This window comes from Pleurodeles waltl, chromosome 11 (assembly GCF_031143425.1).
Source record: "Pleurodeles waltl isolate 20211129_DDA chromosome 11, aPleWal1.hap1.20221129, whole genome shotgun sequence".
Classification (NCBI taxonomy): Eukaryota; Metazoa; Chordata; class Amphibia; order Caudata; family Salamandridae; genus Pleurodeles; species Pleurodeles waltl.
This window is the reverse complement of record NC_090450.1, coordinates 881,442,911-881,462,279: the sequence shown is the minus strand read 5'-3', so window position 1 is coordinate 881,462,279 and position 19,369 is coordinate 881,442,911. Positions and strand designations below refer to the sequence as shown.

Here is a 19,369-nt window from a genome sequence, read left to right as displayed (position 1 = left end):
AATGATGCATTTAGTCGCACATATGCAGAACAGCATTGCAAAAAAGCATTAGCAAAGCCACAACAGACCTATGTTGCTTTTAACAAACAAGATTGCTTTGCATTGCCGCTACTTGCTTTATTACCTGTTTGTAGGAGCACCAAGCGCACTATTGTGTGTTCATACCATGGTCAACCGAGGGGAAGGAAAATCATTTCCCAGTTCTCCAAATTTTATCACTGTGCCAAAATATTCACCTAAGCACGGTCTCCTAAAATGAGTAATCTTTTAATTTGTTGATTGTTTGAGCAAATAAATCTATTAATCATTACCTGGCTGCTTTCTGCTAGTGACAGCGATGGCATTACAGTTGACCACAAATCCATTGTCTTCTTTGGTTTCCCTCCATTTGACTCAGTTTATAAGGCCTTGAATCCTCTGAAGGAGCAGTCCTGTCTGTAGCTACATTGCTTAGTTCAGTATCCAAGTTCCTTCAATGTGTTTGTCTCCTGTTTCCCGTATAGTACAGTATCACTGCCTATGCCTCAGAAGCTTTTTACCACAATTCCCAAAGTGGAAAAAGTCTAAAAGGGATCCCATCCCTTTCTTAAATGTGTTACCACCCCAAATTGGCTAGCTCATTAGCTTTCAGCGGTTTATGAGAAGCATTCAGGGAGCAAACCATTAATACATACACTACCAATTAGCAGTCCCATTTTAGGAGTCAGTAAAAGTTTACCAACTAATAAAATGGGGTTCATACATTGGAAAAATGTGTTGCAGATGCAAATGCATTTTGCTAATTGGAGTGTTTAGCACTGGAAAATAGGTTAGTAATCTCTCTCTATGTTACTTCTTCTTATGAGTGAGCCTTGAACTTGTTCTGAATGTTTCCCTAATGGAATGTGTGAATGGTAGATCTTGATTTCCAGGCAGGAGTTTAACCCCTTGCAAAAGCCTGGATGCAGTGCAGCCATTTTCCCCTTTACACATGTTGCAATGAACACAGTAGTTTGAGCTTAGCCATGACTTGACTGGAGCCAAAGTGGACCTTCAGAGCTGGGGTCATGGAATGTCTTGAATCTAAGACAGATTTTGGTCTTGTTATACCTGGATTGGCTGCAGTTTCATTCACAGTTTCTTACACATGCCTCTTTAAACAAGGATGCAGTAGTTCAGGTTTCGTAAGACCAGGGATGCAGTGAGTTCTATAGGATGGTCTGCTTCCCACAGTGAGAACTTTCCTTAGCATGCTGATTCGGAAAGTGCCTCTCAGTGACGGTGGCATTTGCTGATGGGCTGAAGGACGCAATGAAATTGAACCAAATTCAAAGAATAGCTAATTTATCAACTAAGACAAACGTTAGTAATGATGGCCGGGTGAAAGGATTTCTATTCACGCTATTTAGACTCAGCAATTGATTGCTGATCCATTATGGTGGAGGAAAATGTCTTTTGTCCTTTGTTCCATGGTTAGCTTGACATCCGGATTTTATCCTTCAGAAGGAATAGGATAGGGCTGACACCTCCACATATTTAGACATTAAGTTGGTAGCTGTTAATTACTTTGGCCAGCAAGAAGTGAATAGTGGAAAATTAGCTGTCACAGTGCTGAAACTTGGGACACCTTGCAGGTTTTCTTTATAGTGCATGAGAGAATAGAGTCCATTCATATTTGTTGGGTCACAATGGAAAAATCATAATGGATACACTGGAAGGCATTACTTACCCATTAGTGTGTCCCACTTGAACAGGCAGATCAACAGGCCTATGTAAATTGTGTGAAATGTCAATCTTTAGCCTGAGATCAGTTTAACAGAGGTACGTCTTCTCCAATTTGCTGATGTTATCCATCCTGTCCTCCAGCTTCCGTTGTCAGGTGGCAGTTCTGACTAGTGCTGGCCGGAATGGACCGTAAAAAATTAATGCAGTTTTGGTAGTACTGGTTGTAGCTATTGTTCATGTGTAGGTGTCGAAATATTGATGAAGAAAAGTATTGTTAACCCAACTGTTGAAAATTTTGTTTTTATGTGTATACTCAGTTATATCAACTTTTTGTAAATAAAAGGTATTTTAAAAAAAAAAGTCTGGTGTTTTTCCACAAACAATCTCTAGGACCCCTATTCAAGAAATTCCCCAAAGTGAAAAATATATATATTTCATCTTTTAGGACTTGTTCCTCGTCTGCTCAATATGGGAAACACCTGTTTCATAAATTCTTTGCTCCAGGGCCTATCTGCATGCCCATCTTTCATCAAATGGCTTGAAACATTTACAACTCAGTTCAACATGGACCACAGCCTGAATGCAGAGCCCCAGTACCTCTCTCTGACGTTACTGCATCTTCTGAAAGGTATAAAACATTAGTATGGTATAATAATGTTTATTTCACAGAACGTATGACCTGTCACTGGCCTTTTGTTGCTTTTCAGAAAAACGTTAGAATAGTCTGTAGTTTCTGTATATTATGACCATCCTTTAAGACAGATTTGCTAGATGAATTCGGGAGCTATTGTGCAGAGGGGCTATAAATCATCCCCATTTGTGCCTCCTTGACACTAGGAAGGGTAAAACATTACCCACTGGCTAGTGATAAACTAGCAGGTATCGTGGAATGCTCATATAGAAACATATGTAGTTACCTGGAGTGATTAAATACCTTTAAACTGCCAACGTTTGATAGGGCCCTTTCATTCCTCTGACTGCAGGGAAGTCCCGGACATGTTCATAGCCTTAGTCTGATGCATCAAGGAGAAGTTGTTCTGCAGTGTGATTGGTGCGCATTAGGCATGGGCCTGTGTCTTTAGAGCGTGATGGTGGTGGTGTTTGATGGTGCAGATGTCTTGTTGCTTAATGACCGGCTATAAAGAAGAATTAATCTTACAGTCCTGTATTGTATATTCGCATAGTAAAAATATATTTTTGATTGTTCTTTAAAAGTAGAGGCACTGTATAGAATGCTAAATACAATCATGTACTCACAACAAGCAGAGAAAAGAAGCGAAAAACCCAGTGTGTCTGGATTTATAGTGAAAACGTATACTGGGTGTGTTGAGCATGAACATGGATTTTGGCTTGTTTACGATTATGTTGGAAGAAAGATACTGTAATTGCCACAAGTGTGATTTCATTGGCGTTCAGCGCCCCTGGGTTTCTCTTTTTACAGCCTCTGGGTAGATGAGCATGTTACATATGCAGTGCTTTCACTTATTTACGCATTGGAGTGTATTGTTTTAGAGACCAGTCCAAAAATAATGCTGTAACAATAGAGTGAAATGTTTTATTTTAAAATTGCAGCTTTGATTATCCAAATTAGTGTACATTCAACATATGCCACATTGTGGTACTTTTAACCTGCTTTTGCGTTTTATAAGTATAATATATTGTTGGCTGTGGCTATAGTTAGCTCAGACCTGGGCTTCTGAGTTTACTAATTGAACCAAATGAACCAAGGCTCTGGCTCTTGTTATTGGTTCAGACTGTGATAACTGCATGTTTGCTTGCAGCAGTTGCTTGGTTTTCTAAAAGCACAGAACTTTCATGTACCCTTGCAAAATATTTAAAATTCAGTGCTTTCATACACTAAAAAATCGATTTATTACGTTTCTATCATTGAATATCTATTTGTGCAAAAGTAGGTGGCGAGGATGCAGCGGGATTTAAGTGGAACAAGTAATGAAGATTCCAAGAAACCAATCAAACACATTTTGCAAGCCATTATCAAAGTGAAAAATAACATATTTCTTACTGTTGACCCCCACTTCTCCCCAAAAATAAAAGCAGGTAACAGACATCTATTACTTAAGAAAAAAATTATGATTTCTTTTCTTAGGTCAGTTCGTAAGGTGCATAGTCGTGGTTCTATGCAAACATTCCTGCTAGAACAAGTTTTCATGGAGTCTGTTTCATCTGTTAGAATGTGTGCCCAGTAATACGGTTTCTCAGTCAAATATTGCAAGTATTGTAAGAAATGTGGTTATTGGTTGAGGGGGGTGGCAGCCAAAAACCACAGTCCTTGTCAGGGTGAACCGCAAAAGTCACTAAATTAACTGATGCTCGACTCTGATAGCTTGGCACAAAATAAATTAGGCTTAACTTGGAGGCAATGTGTAAAGTATACAGCACACAAACAGTAATAAAGTGAAAACACAACATGATAAAAATCCCAAACAAATTTAGAAAAATTGAGTAGTTTTAATAAACAAAATGATACCAGAGTGACAAAAATCCTATCTGTAGAACTGGAGATATTAAATTATAAAGTTTTTAGTAAAAATAGCACTAAAATGTGCAAACCGCCAACTGTGGTTATTCGGTCATGCTGGACCGGGACAAAGTCACAAATTCAGGCTTACCATGACAGGGCTCAGGCCAGCACAGGACCAAGTTCGGCCCACTGGGAGTTGTACCTTATGTCCTAATGAGAGGTCTGCACAGTGGTACTTTGTGAGGCTTCACTTTACTGTGCATTGGCTCTGGTGACGCTTTATGGTGAGGCATTATGGAGCTTCGCTTCCCTCTGTGTTGGTTCTGATGAAGCTCTCAACTCTGCAACGAGGCTTCATGGGGCCTTGTATTGCTTGACATCTGTTCAGATTAAGCTTTCAAATGTGCAGCGGGGCTTCACGCTGCTCTTTGTCAGTTCCATTGAAGTTCTTAGCTGTGCAGCAATGCTTTGCTCCACTCTGCATCAGTTATGATGAAGCTTTAGACTGTGCTGTGAGTCCTTTCAGGACTTCGCATCGCTTTACACCAGATTTGATCAGACCTTCATTTAGGCACGTTGGAGTTCTCTCTATTGCCAGCCGAGGTTCCAGGACATGGCGCACCGCTTGTGGTTCAAGACTCCAGCAGAGGTCAGCAGCAAGGATCAGGCAGGCCGGTTCCAGCAGGTCAGCTGGGTAGTCGCAGGTCTGCCTCAGTAGCTTGTGACCCTGTAGCTCTCTCTGAAGGTCAGCCAAATGACCCTTAGAATCACTCTGTGTAGCCTGGGATGAAGGTAAACAGGCCCAATCTTTCTTCTCAGACAGTAAGGCAGTCCTTCAAGCAGCAGGTCAGTCCTACATCTGTAACGTCCACAAGTCCAGGACTGTTCTGAAGAGTGGCTTTGGAGACCTGATGTTTATACCTGGTAAAAACCTTTGTGTAGGAGGGGACTCCCTGTCCTTCCTCCACATCTGGTTCTGCAAAGTTCTGCCCATTCCCCTGTCAAGACTCCAAACTGTGTTGGGGTGACGATAGGCAGAACAGGCCTGGTGTCAGGTTCTTTTTTGTGTGTGTGCAGGAAGCAAATCCCTTTGAAGTATAAGTAACAGTCCTTCTTTAGTCATCCTGACAGGATAGCCCATCCTGTCCACACCTAAGCTCCCTTGTGTTGCTGTCTGGCAGCAATACACAAACTCCAGCAGCAGTACTATTCACATTCATGTGACCCCAGACACTGGCGGAAGGCACAAATGGTTGAAACAAGAAAATGCCACCTTTCAAAAGTGGCATTTTCAGAATTGTCTCTTAAAAACAATTTGACGTTGAAAAGGGTTTTAAATGACTATTTGAGTTCAACCAGTATATCTTTATCTGCTCCCAATTCAAAGTTAGCACTTATTGAATGTAATAGGGTAACTCAGTGTTAGTCAGTGGGAGAGATGGGCCTTACAGCATTGAAAAACGAGTTAGAAGTTTTATGCTGTCAGGACATGTAAAAAAATGAAGATTTAGGCATAGCTTAAGGTTGATTTTGCTAGGCTGGATTGACATTTTAAAGCTGCACTGGCAGGCCTGAGACCAGTTTTAAAAGGCTACTTTAGTGGGTGGCACAAGGAGTGATGCAGGCTGATTGGTAGCATTTAATTTACAGGCTCTTGGTACATGGAGTACCATTTACTTGGGACTGATAAATTAATTAAAGTGTAGGTCAATTTTAACATGTTTGAGGGAGAGAGCACTTGCACTTTAGCAGGATTTCTGTGTGTATGAGTGCCCCCTTCAATTCGAGTCATTATGGCAACACAAACAATTTTGGCAAAACAGGAGGCATGAAGGCAAAACGTTTGGAAGAAAAGCACACCACCTGTCAGGTCTAAAATATATACTCCTGTTTATTGAATGCATTTGATGGTTTGCCAGAATTGAATTAGTTTTTCTGCTTCACATATGTTCAGAGCGCGGCATTGAACCATATAGATACTAAGAATATTTTTTGCTTTTTAGCTGTAATACTGAACACAAAAAAAAATTATATGGACGTCCTCCCTGGTTCTGTACACACGCTAGTGTTTTGTCCATTTTCCTTAACCTTAAGGTAGTTACTATGCTCTGAACATTCTCTTTGTACATGTGTATGACTGCCCCCTTTTAATTACAGCATGCAATTCAACACACACCTTTCCTATTTCAATTATAGTCTGGAATCTAAATTTCTCAAAGTAATTTGTTTGTGTTCAACATGGAGCCCGTTACAAATGTGTGGTATTTCAATTTGCTTGCAACACCTGTGCACTTGTGCAATGTTTCCCAAACTATGGGTCATGACCAACTGGTGGATCACAAGCTGATTTTTGGTGTGTTGGGAAAGTCCAAGCTATAAATAAAGATTTTTTTCACAAACTTTATTGTGTTCTCAGGAAAAAAAAACAGATACAGTACCACAGCCATTACAGTGCTGCAAGCAGTCCACAATATCAACAATGATATATAATAATAATAGGTGAAAGCGTTCCGCCTGGCCCTCATTGCACCCGAACCAATAGGTTTAATGTTTCTATCCTTTGGTGCAATGGCCATCACAAGTACTGTATACCAAATACCGGACCAACTGATATACACACTTAACATGCCCTCTAAACTCCCCTAACCCCCCTGTGGTGCATCGAATAATATTGTGTTACAGGGCATCCCTGTTATCACACTCCTAGGTGTAGGCAATTAAGTGAAGACTATAGGCTCATTCAGCAGCTGTCATTGAGATCCTGGGGTCTACCAGTCGTATCATGGCCAGTAGCGCGTCTAATGGAAGGTCTTAACTTTCGTCTGGCGGTCAGTCCTCTGGATCCATCAAGGAGTCTGCCATGATCTCCCATGCCCTTGCCACTTCCATGGGGCCTTTCCTCCTTCTCACATCCTGGAATCTCACTTCCACCTCATAATTCACCCACTTTCTAAATTCTCTTCATGCATGCAGGCGTGGACCCCTCAAGCTCTTCCAGTTCCTAGCAATCTCCCTTTAAGCGAGGACAAATACCAAGTTGTGGAAGCAGCTGGTGACTTTATTTTTGTCTGTGTGTGGGAACCATCCCAGGAGACAATGTTGGGCTATGCAAGGGACCTCGCGCTCTATGCTAGCGGACAGTGTCTCCTTGATGCCCCCCTCCTCCCCCAGTAAGCAGCCAATTCTGGACAGCTCCAAAACATATGACAAAATTACACTACTACCGCATCATGGGCATGCGGCTTCTATCCGTGGAAAATATCAGTTTTCCAGGTGTAAGATATGGCCAGTGTAGTATAAACAGTTTAATGGGTTTAAATTTAGCGTTTCTGGTCGCTTTAGCAGTGTTGTGTAGGATATTCTTCCAGTTACTGTCGCCAAGTCAAAGTCCATCTCCCATTTGCCCTGCAGTGTGGTCAGAGGGGCCATGACATCGCCCCAGTAGAGTCTATATAAGCAAGTGACCGCCTTATATGTCCCTGATGCTGGCAGGATGTACTGGTAATAAGCTGGTCCTGACAGCTCTGTCATACCGGCCCTCCAGTGTTTGCGAATAGCTGCAGTTAGCGAATTGTACAATAGGAAGTGGCTCTGGGGCAGGTCATCTCTCAGCTGCAGCTCCTCAAAGGGAAGGAGCACTCATTCCTCGAAGGGGGCTCCCACCATGGGTAATCCTGCCTCCAGCCAAGCTGCTAGCTCGCCTCACGTTCCCCCATGACGCAATTCCTCAAGAAATTTGAGCGGTATGTCCCGGAAGTAAGGAGCCTGGATTTGCGCCTTACGGAGACTGCTAGATCAGCATCGTTGTACTATTTGGAACTCAGTGGTGTCCCTAGCGATGGGAGGCCAAGCAGGGCCCGGGCCAACTTAGTCACCTCCGGAGTCGATGGTGGTACCTCTCTGCCTGGCATTTATTTTCTGATCACCCACTGTGTGAGTCATTGCATCTGTGCCACCAGATAATAAGCCTTGAAGTCTGGGATCTCCAGCCCTCCCTCCATCACTGCAGGTTGGTCAAGGCCACTCTTTGTCGGCCCTATCTCCAGATGAACCATATTAATAGCTTGTTTATATCGAGAAAGTAGGAGGTCGGAATCCAGATCGGGAGTGTCGTAAAGAAGTGTAGTAGGTGGGGCAAAGCTACCAACTTCAGCAGGGCCACCCCGCCTGCAACTGAGAGCTGCAGTGTCACCTAGAATGTGGTGATGGTCTTGAGAGACCTGATCGCTCTGCCTATGTTTTCTTCCAACAGGTCATCTGGGTCATTGTATACCCAGAGCTGTCTCGAGTCGTGCACAGGGAACAGGCAAGATTTGTGCCAATTAACCCAGAGCCCTGATAGGGACCCATAGTGGTCCAACATATCGCGGGCTCCCCTCACGTCATCAAGGTCATCCCAGGGAAATAGGAGCAGGTTGTCTACGTACAGTGTGATAATGGGTGTAACCCTCAGATTCAAGGCTGCAGTAGATGGTTCCCATGTGGGCCCAACATGCCAGGGGCTCCATTGCCAGGGCGAACAGCAGAGAAGAGAGCGGACAAGCCTGCCTGGTCCCCCTCTCTATTACCCACCTGTCCGAGATCGAGATCCCAGTGCGGACTCTAGCCATCGAGCCAAAATAGAGCAGGCACGCCCATGCCATAAAGCTCTCTCCCAGTCCCATTCGCTCCATATTGATGTAGAGAAACTGCCACTAGAGGCTATCAAAGGGTTTTTCAATATCTGTCACTAAGTTCAACCCTCTCCCTTCATCCTGGGTGCTAGTCCCTAGGATCTCGCATAACCTCCAGATATGTGGGCTGTTTAGCGCCCCGGTATAAAACCAGCTTGGTCTCTATGGATGAGGGTTGACATACGTGGCAGGAGACACGTGGCCAAGATTCTACTCAGTATTTTGTAGTCTGTGTTCAGCAGTGATAGCGGCCGGAAGGCCCGCTTATCATGAGGCTGTATCTCGGGTTTCAATAAAGGGACTATCAAGGCTTCCCGATTGGGTTGTGGGAGGAGTCCTATGGTTTTGGCAGTATTATACATGTCTACTAACTTAGGGGCCAGTATCTCTGAGTAAGCAGCTTAAAATTCCACCAGCAGTCAATCCATCTCGGGCGTTTTATTCCGGGCCATGGCTTTTATGGCTGTTCTCTTGGATGGTGATCGCCCACCCGAGGGTGTCTGCGTCCTCTTTAGCAACAGTTGGAAGATGTAAAGGGGCTAGAAACTCAGCCAGGTGGGCTGCATAGGGTTCCACAGCCCTTCTATGCAATTGAGCATAGTAGTTGTAGAATTCATTGTTGATGTCATCCTGACAGTACAATCTGCGGCCATTGTCTGGCATCAGTTCCACCATTACCGACCCGCGTTTGGCTGGGTTCACGAACCACGCCAAGAGGGGCCAGTGTGTTAGGCATGTGCCCATTCCATATAATTGCGATAGTCAAAGCATTGCAGCCCTTCCACCTTCTCTGCCACCCCCCCCCCCCCTTTGCAGCAAGTAGTTCGGGTTGTACTTCTGGGTGTCCCAGGCGACATTTGTCGCATAACCTAAGTGCTTCCTCTGTCTCCAAGGTCTCCTGGAGCAGCGTCTTTCAGATTTCTACTGCCTCCAAGATGCACCTCCCTCTGAGCACTACTTTGAAGGCAGCCCCTTCGGCTAGTGAGGACTCCCCAGTTCCTATGTTGTCCTCAAAATATTGTGTTATGCCGGTACTGATTGTGTCTCTAAAGACAGGATCGTCTAAAGAGTCTGGGCACTGCCGCCATGTTGTTATCTCCGAATGTCCGCTTTCCCATTGCAATCCCATTAGCAGGGGATTGTGATCAGAAACAGTGCAGGACAAATATTCAGTACTGGACAGCAGCGCATGAACGTCTGGCGTGCAGAGAAGGACATCCAGTCGCACGTGCAGATCGTGGAGGCTGGTGAAGAAGGAATAATCTCGATCCTGTGGGGGGTGTTGTCTCCAGGAGCATAGCATCCTCTCCATGCATCACAATATTCTGTTCTCCAAAACAAGTAAAAAGAACCCCCTATACTCCCTTCCCCCCCCCAATCCAAACAAGTGTACATTGATCAACCAATGGTGGGAGCGTCCGCGTGTGGGCGGATATTCTGGTGTTGCCCCTCCATAGTGCTGGGTTCCTCCTCTCGTGGATAATGTAGGTAAATTATGTAGCATCTTAACGCAGCACATAGTGTGGCCTGTTTCGCTCAGTGTACCATCAAGCGGGCTGTCTAAGAGTTTTGTGCTTGTAGCTAAAATACGTCATCTGCTGTGCATGGCGTGAGCTTAACAGGTTCATCATCAGTCAGCCCAGGTTTGTTTTCAACACTGGAAGTGATGGAGTTCTGGGAATCGTCTCCTGTCAGCAGAGAGGGCGAGGATTGGCCGCCCCGCTCATCACCGCCACCTCCTGGACCGCACATTGTTGGCCTTACTATGCTTTCTCTCCCGATGGTGCAAGCCTGCAGGAACTCGTTTGCACTGCCTTTTCCTAATCGCTGGTGGCCGTACCCTGCCGGGGGATTCACTGCTAGGACCAGTGTGTGCCTTCATGTGTAGCCAGTTCCAAACTTCTTGGGGTGTGTGGGGGAAAATTGCATGCCTTCCTGCGATATCACCCGCAAGTGTGCTGGAAACAGATTGGCATATTTGAGGCCCAGTTGCAAGAGGTTTTTTTGTTTTGTTTATTTTTTTTTTAGCGTCAACGAACAATGCCCACTGCTTTGGGATAGCTTTAGTGAAATCCAGAAAGATCATGACTTTTTGATTGTCTATGCGGATATCTCCCTTAATTATGGCGCACGCTAGTATGTGGTTGCGGTCCCCGTAATGCCGTAGTTGATCTACTATATGCTGTGTTGGCCGTACTGGAACCCTGTGGGCTCACTCCAAGTCGTAAAAAGGGAGAGGCCGTCCGGTGCCACCTCCTCTCATAGCCATTTTTCCAGGTAGACCAGGGCGTCCCATCCCTCCGCACGTTCTGGGATGTCCACTATTCGGACGTTGTTCCCGCATGATCTGTTCTCGACGTCCTCTGCTCGGTTCTCCTATGTTTACTCCGTTGTAGTCACTTGTTCCATTAGACATCTGTGGTCATCTTGCAAAAGGCCTAAGTCTGCTCCTAACATGTCAATTTTTGTCTCTAGGATATCTTGGAGGGTGGTCCCAGAGGGTAATTCTCATGGAGGTGACATGTCCGGGACTGCCTCTTTCCCGGTCTGAGAGCCGGTGTCAGTTTCACGTTTCCTGGCCACCTTACCTATCTGGGCACACCTCCGAGCCGCCAGCTGGTCTTACGTGGAATGATACACGGCCACTTCTCACTGTTCTGGTTACGGGTGGTAGTGTCTCAGTTGGCAGCAGGCATTCGCTCAGGAGGCCCTCATTCAGTCCTCCGTGCCCTTCTCTTTGGGCCCGCCGGGCGCAGGTCTTCAGTATCTGCACAGAGTCAGCACGCTAGGCCCGATGGAGCTCTCTCATTAGGCCCTCTAGGTGCACTCCCGTCTGCGCTCACAGCTCTGTGTGTCCATAAGGGCAGTAGCTCGCCGCTGTGCCTCCCATGGTTAGTGCTTGCAGAATTTTATGGGGGGGCTAGAGATTCCCAGCTCCTCATGGGGGGGGGTGTCCCCCGTCTTATGCACTCCTCTATTACTTCAGGATCTTCTTCATCCGCGCTTGTCCCTTTTTTGGTTCCTTCCACCCCCACCCTCTTGGCCAGCCCTTTCCTGAGGCTTCTGGTCTCCCAGGGTGGTTTCCTCCTCCCAGAGATCAAGCAGTGCTCATGGCACAGGCAATTACAAAGGTGATCCATGAAATGACGGCAGTGCAAGGTCACGGTCCCGCTGCACTTTTGAAAATAGGTGCTTCAAATCCAATGGTTCTTGGGTGGGAGTACAGTCCCCCTCCCCTCTTCAATCAATGCAGATTGCCCCCCCCCCAACCTCCTTGCGCAGTCTTGGGAGAGCAGTATCTCCACCCCTATCCAAGGGGCTGGTTGGGCCCTGTGGCGTTGAGCAAGGCCAGCCAAGGTGCTCTAGGGTCCCACGTTGCCTGCACCGCTCCAAAGCGCAGGGTCCCAGAGACATGCAGCTAGGGTGGTCTACAGGTCGGTCTCTGGCCCTCTTCGCTGCTGGTGCACTTTCCTTACCAGGAGTAGTAAGGGCCCAGGATCCTGCCCCTCTTAGTTGCCAGTCTTCCCTCCTGGTACCCGGCAGCAGTATCGAGGCCACCGGGATCTGCTGGGTTACTGTCAGTACCTTCGTCTGGGAGCCGCCATCTTTGGCAGCTTTGTCCCCTTGCTCCCCGCCTTGGGCCCCCACTCTGCACTCCTTTCAGGCCGCCTGGACACCTCAAGTCGTGGCCACCCTCTGCAGTCATCCTGCACCACCTCCCTGACTGCCAGGCAGCATGGGGGCAGCTGCTGTGAATCACATGATTCAGGTCTTGCGCCTTGCTGCCATTTTGTGCCATACCTGGTGTGCCACACCCGATTGCCAAGCTGCTACCTCAGGCTGCTGCCGCGGCAAGTCCACACCAGTTCTGGTAGATGTGGGGTGAGTACGTATGTTCAGGGGTATGAGGAGGCAAGGGGGGGGGGCTGCAGGGCTCGCAGGATTACTATAGGTAGGGGATTGCTGAACAGGAGACAGCAAGGACAAATCCTATTCCATCAGATGCCCGCCTCTTCCCCCCACCCCCCCCCAAGGTAATAAATAAAGATAGCTTTATATTTCGTATTTGCCTTCTCACATTTGCTGCCCTTCAATGACGAGGTCAAATATGCTATGTCTTCTGAGAAATTGCTTTATATGTTTGTTTTTTGTTTTTGTTTTTTTTAACATGTAGATTGATGTTTACAAACTCCTCTCACTTTGAAGTCCGAGGAAGAAAAGTGAATTATGTCACAAACTAGCTTGAGTATAGAGAGTGTGAAAGGAAAAACCTGTAATTTTCTGTTTTTTGTAACGCACACCAAAATATAAATTACTTTAAATGAGCTGCACATTAAGCAGTTTGGAAAGCAAAAATGAAGGACTTTTTGTGTAATTATAAACTGTGATGGAAATTAGGATCAAAACAAATCAAGAGACATTTTATTGGTGATGTGCAAATAATAAATATGTACTGAAACCCGATTTCACATGATCTTTTAAGTTTATCAGTAAAACTGTATGTCTGCTTAAATTCAGTAGCCATTTCAGTGGAAAATGTGCTGTCTGTAAACAGTGCACTATCACAAGATGCTTTAGTTATATTAAAACAATTGCCTGTCTCATGTCCATTAAAACTAGATGGGTCGCAAAACTTTGTCATGCTAAAAAGTAGGTTGTGGTTCTTAAAGTTTTGGGAAGCACTGATTTATTTATGTTTTCCATTCGTTGTAACTCTTTCTAATATTTATGGTTTAAATACACAGGAAATTAGTCAGAGTTGTTAATAGTGCAGATTCACAGATATCGGCAACAATCATTGCCTCTAGTCTCTTTTCATACCGAATGTCACATCATAGTGTCCTGTTTTACATATCAGTGTAGAATCAGGTGTTATCCTATATCTGATACTTCATGTCCCTCTGTTTCTACGTTCTAAGGTTGTTTCATAGTATCAGTACAAAACCCCCACACCTTCTCCCATGTTTTCAGATGCTGCACCATCCATGTCCTCCTTGCAAGTATTAGGAGGGGTACTGACATCCCATAGCCTCACAATGTTCCTTCTAGCTTACAATAAATCAAGAGTGCATAGCGTTTTAATGCATTTCACAGGGCTTTTTATTCCTTAACCTAACATTTTATTTCGCTGTTTTCTCAATAGAGATTTCACCCCTCCTCCCTAGAAAAAGACCAAAATGTGGCACAATATTATAGTGTGCGTAAAGGTGCCCAGCTGGTTGCCTCTGTTATTATATATTTTCAGGTATACTGTGGTATAATAAAACTCTGTGTAGGATTTTTAACAGTATCGGTCTGAATCCTGCCTTAATTGTAACTTTTCATGGAATTACCATTCTTCATAATTTTGGTGGTCCCCGGGTCTTGAAAATCATAAAAACGTTACATGACCTGCAGGTCTAGGGACCTAAATAATCTATTCAACCTAATTATAATGCTCTTCACCCATAAACTGGTTTCAAATTATGTGATCCTAGGCAAATATTTTCATTCATTGAGCTGCCATTTTCTTTTTTATCACATATGAGAGCACCTTCAAATACCCAAGCTCAGCATGTCTGCTGTACAAAAAACAATTTTGTTTAATTTAATAGACTAAATGTTTGCTCCATATATAATACAAATCCAGCCACATCTAGGATACACATGACTGCTGACTTGCCTCTTAGTTCATTAACCGCATTGTTATCAGGTTAAGGGCCGGAATGTTTCTCAAATTATGTTTAAAATCTATCACTTTTAATGAATACATACTTGAAGCATGAAGAGATAGCACACTTATTTGCAGTCAGCGGATTGTCCATTAATATGGCCACAGCATTGACATGTGGTTTTACTGATAAAACTACATAATGCACAATGTTTGGAAATGGGGTTTCTGCAAATATTTGTTGCACATCACCAAGTAAAGTGTTCTGATTTGTTTTGCTCCTATATAAATCTTTGTTTGCATCACATCCCTGAATTACAAAAAAAAGTTATTTGTAATTCCTGATATATTTTGAAATATTTATACTATTTGTTCACGAGGTGTTAAATGGGGAAGCAGCCTTAATCACAATTAAGGGGGAGGCGGGGTGGGTGTCGTGGTAATTTTGGGGCGGGGTGGGGGGTTGGGGTGGTTTTAGGGGCGGGGTCGGGGTAGTTTTAGAGTTGGGGTGGGAGGTCGGGGTAATTTTAGGGACGGGGTGGGGGATTGGGGTGGTTTTAGGGGCGGGGTGGGGGGTGGTAATTTTAGGGGCTGGGTGGGGGTGGTTTAAGGGGTGGGAGGGTTAGTGGTAATTTTCAGGGGCCAGGGGGGACGCATGCTGGAACCATGCATGCCGTTTACTAATGCCTTTACCAGGAATGCCTTTACAACAACATTTTTTTGTTAAGGCATTCGTGGTGAAGGCATTAGTGGTAACAACGCAGTCGTTTTCTGACCGCGTTGTTCCAGCATGCGTTGTTCTGACATACATTCTGTTAAATGTTATGTTAGAAAAAAAAAAAACTGACATTGTACATCCTTTTGTTTCACAATGATTGTTAGAAGGCTCACTTTACAAAGGCATCTAACTGTAATAAGAGAAAGAAAAGTAAACACCATTTTCTGTGATAAAAAGCAATTAGTAAAAAGACAAACTGACATTTGACCTCTGTCCTTGAACAGCCAGAAAATGTGTCAAGATAAAAATAAGATTTAAATATGTCTTTATTGCTCATTCACTTTCTGTATGAACAGAATACCGCTTCTGATTGTCTTTGCGTGTATGACGCTTATGTAACTGAGAGAAATGGGTAAGATCTGTTCCACCACGACTTCCCTGAGGAGTTTGAGTGTCATGGGTCAAGCTGCCACAAATCACCTTTACAGTACTTTCAGGTTTGGTTGAGGTGCTGGTAGCTAGCCGAAAGGGTTAGACCGACAGCCACCAAACAGTGGGGAATGGACTCAGTCCCATGCATGTGGCCCGAAACCAGCAGTCTTGTCCCTATGACGAGAGTCCTACGACACGTTGCTAACTTTAGGGATCTCCCAAAAATCTGTGTCTCCATATGTCCTAAAGTCATCCCAATCACCTTATATAGAAACGTTGTGGTATTAGGACAATATCCTCCTCAGCTAAATAGGTAGTACCTATTATAGGCTGTAGGTTGAAGCTTCAACTCTAAGAAAGGATTACCTCATAATTGGTGTTTCTATGTCTGAACTGACCACTTTTTAAATATGGTGGGTCCTCAACGGGTAGCAATTGCAGCAAACATGAGACTCCCTCTCACAACACATTTAATAAATAATGGCCACACTGATAGGGAGGGGAAGTTACATTCGTAGTTGAGGCACACGAAGCTTACAGAACTGACATTTTCTATTCTTAGGTCACTTTTCCAGCAGCATATGGAAACACGCACCGTTTCACCATTACACAGTAGCAAATACATCAGCATGATACAGACCATATGCATATTGTAAATACCACTATCTTTTCAAGAACACCAAAATTAGCTTGATGGTGCCCTAGTTCCACAAAATGTTAGGCTAGGGGTTAGATGTATCAATATTTGGAATAATGATTACCTAATTGCGATTTTCTGCGAATCACAATTAGGTAATCCCTATTTGAATATATGAAACCCCAGGAGTTTCATTTAGCGTTTCTCAATGGCTTGCAAATCAACCTACCTCATTAATATTCATGAGGTAGGTCGCAATTTGCGACTCATTAGGCAATGCTAAAATCACAGGGATGGTGGTCTACTGGGCTCAGCAGACCTCCATGTCTGTGATTGCTTTTAAACAAAGCAATCTGTTTTTTTTTTTACGCAGCCCGTTTTTCTTAAACGGGAAGCATTTAAAAAAAAAAAAAAGGAAAAGTGAAAAGTTTTCTTCATTTTTTAAGACTAGGCAGTGGTATGTGGGACCACTCCCTGCTCTTAAAAAACATTTTTTCATGAATTTACAAATGGAAAGGGGTACCTTAGGGACCCCTTCCTGTTTGCGGATGTGTTACCACCTACTTGAAGTAGGTGGTAAAATGTGAATGTTGTGCGACTCCATTTCGGTCACAAAACATTCCTACATACCGCTGCAATTCGGTATTAGGAAGGGACGCCCTTGACATGCCTCTTCCTAATACCGAATCTGTAGGTGGTCGCAGTTCCAAATTGCTATTCGGTAACATGTTACCGAATTGCAACTTGGAATTCATACATACCAAAATGCATTTTTGCAGTCACAAACGACCCAATTGGACCGTTTGCAACCTCAAAAATGCATGATACATCTGGCCATAAGTCCTTTTAAGTAATGAATGTCCTACGTGGACAGAATTCGCCGCATAAACACCACTACATAATGTAGGAAGCTTACAAGTATCAGGCATACGCCGCTTATGTAATCATTTAGTACAAACATGTAGAGGCTTAATACAATTCGTGATGGGGACCTTAAACACCACCCCAGCGAGGGCTGTTCCAGTGCAACCACATTTGGGCAAAGCAGCGATAAATACCCTGACTGTGCATTCAATAATGGGTAAAGTACCCTCCAAATGTGAAGAAATTCCATTTTGGCTAGCACAAAAAATAAGCGCTTTGTTAAGCAGTGTTTCCCCATACGGGACCCCAAGATAAATATAGAATTCTTGCAATGTGCTTGCCCTTTGGGATGGTTCCCTTAGTGGACCATTGTGCCCCATGGGGTGTAGTATTTATTTGCTGCACTCTGCAGTACCACATATGGTCCACCAACACTTGTGAATCTTCTGGAAGGGTTAAAACAGATTCAAGATGAATTTGAGGCAGCCCCAGCCATTGACTTGGGGATGCAATTAATGGGAAATGTTGCCACAGTTTCCTCAGTTGTATTAAGTAACTTAAAAGGGGAAGCAGTAGCAGTGACAGTACCTCAGCGGCTCCGGGACATTCTTCAACAGGAACAAGAACACAAGCTGCCTGAGATTATTTCTGAAACCTATACTACTATAGGTCGTGATAGTCTGGGAGCCAGACCAGGTAAACCACAACTACTAGGTAAATCCAATAAGGATTCTACCAAACAAGCACAAGAGGGTTCTGAAAAAAACTCTGGGATAAACAAAAACAAAAAATAAAGATAATCAAAACAAAAAAATAATAAAAATATTCAAAACAAAGAGGCACATTTCCTCATTCGGATACCACTGAGAAACGATATAATTTTAAAAATAGGGAAATATCATAAACTCCCATTAGATACCAGTATACTGACACTCTCTAAACTCATTCCTTCTAGCACTCACCTGACATGCAGTGAGAGAGGAGTGTGGTCAGAACACCGAAACGAGTACTTGAAACCGAGAAAGGAGTCACAACTCTCATCTGAAGTGTTAGTCAAAAAACTAAGAGAAACTTCCACAACAAAAAACCCAAATCAGTAAGAAAAAGGTTGCAGCCATGTCGGCAAAAAAATGCACACGTATTGAGAACTTTGCTGCAGAACCAGACGTGGGCTGTGACTCTGCTAGATAGCGTGACAGAGGTCACAATAGTTTGCCAAAATCTTCAAGAGCTTCCGGATATGACCGCAACTAACGACTTTCTTGAAGCCGAAACAGCAAACACGCCCATCTCCCCACCAGTCAGGTTTATAAAGTGAAAATACAGATAGAGGAAGACCTAGAGCTCACAATTAAAGTTATATTTTAAGGAAGATTAACGCTCAGTTATGACATCCTCCTGGCAGAAAAAAAATAGCTACCTGAATTTGTCCATAATCTCTCCACAAGGGGAACATCTTATTTTGCCTTCTTTCTCATTCCTTGTTCAAGATACACTCAAAGAAGCCTACGCTGCGGATTGGGCATTCGCGCGCGCTCCAGTGCTGTACTGCAACCAATTAGGGTGGGATAAAGATTCCCCCTACCGTGTAATACCAATTAGGTCAACACCATGGGTCCAACCACAATACCCTATTAAACATGAGGCTAAAGCACCAGTGAGAGAAATACTCTCTCAACTAGGGTACCAGAGAGCAATTGAACCCTGCTTATCACCAATGAATAATCCTTTGTTTCTCATAGCTAAGCCATACCATTCGCACAGAATAGTCTTAGACTACAGACACCTTAACAGTCGTACACAAACATTTGCAATACAAAACGCACACATCACAGCACTTATCAACAATTTAGTGTGCAGAAAATAAACAACCTTGGATATTTTCAAAGTTTTTTTTTCTACCAAAACCTAGCGCCTCAAAGTGAGTATCTGAGTGCCTTCAGTGCACTTGGCTCTCAAAGGAAATTTTGCCGACTCCTTCAAGCGTATAAGAACAGTCCAGGATTGCTCTCAGCCCATGTAGCATTAATATTACATGATATTGGCTCTGAGGCGTTGTCCTTTGTAGATGGTATCTACCTCACAGATGATGACCTCAGAACACATGTAAAACGGGTGTTCTGCATTGTTTTGGGATTTGCCGAATTGGGCTACAAATTTAATTTTAAGAATACTAAAAATGCTTTTCTCAGTTTCTTATTTTTGGGAT

The 19,369-nt window shown here is 44.0% G+C and overlaps 1 protein-coding gene across 4 annotated transcripts in view; it reads left to right on the top strand.

Moving 5' to 3' along the window:
• Window positions 1-19,369, top strand: part of USP30 (ubiquitin specific peptidase 30) — a 461,500-nt gene that overhangs the window by 15,837 nt on the left and 426,294 nt on the right. For all 4 annotated transcript variants that reach the window (XM_069214769.1, XM_069214766.1, XM_069214765.1 and 1 more), the window contains one exon: window positions 2,150-2,332. In XM_069214769.1, the coding sequence (XP_069070870.1) occupies window positions 2,150-2,332 (183 nt within the window). The remainder of the gene's footprint in view (window positions 1-2,149; window positions 2,333-19,369) is intronic.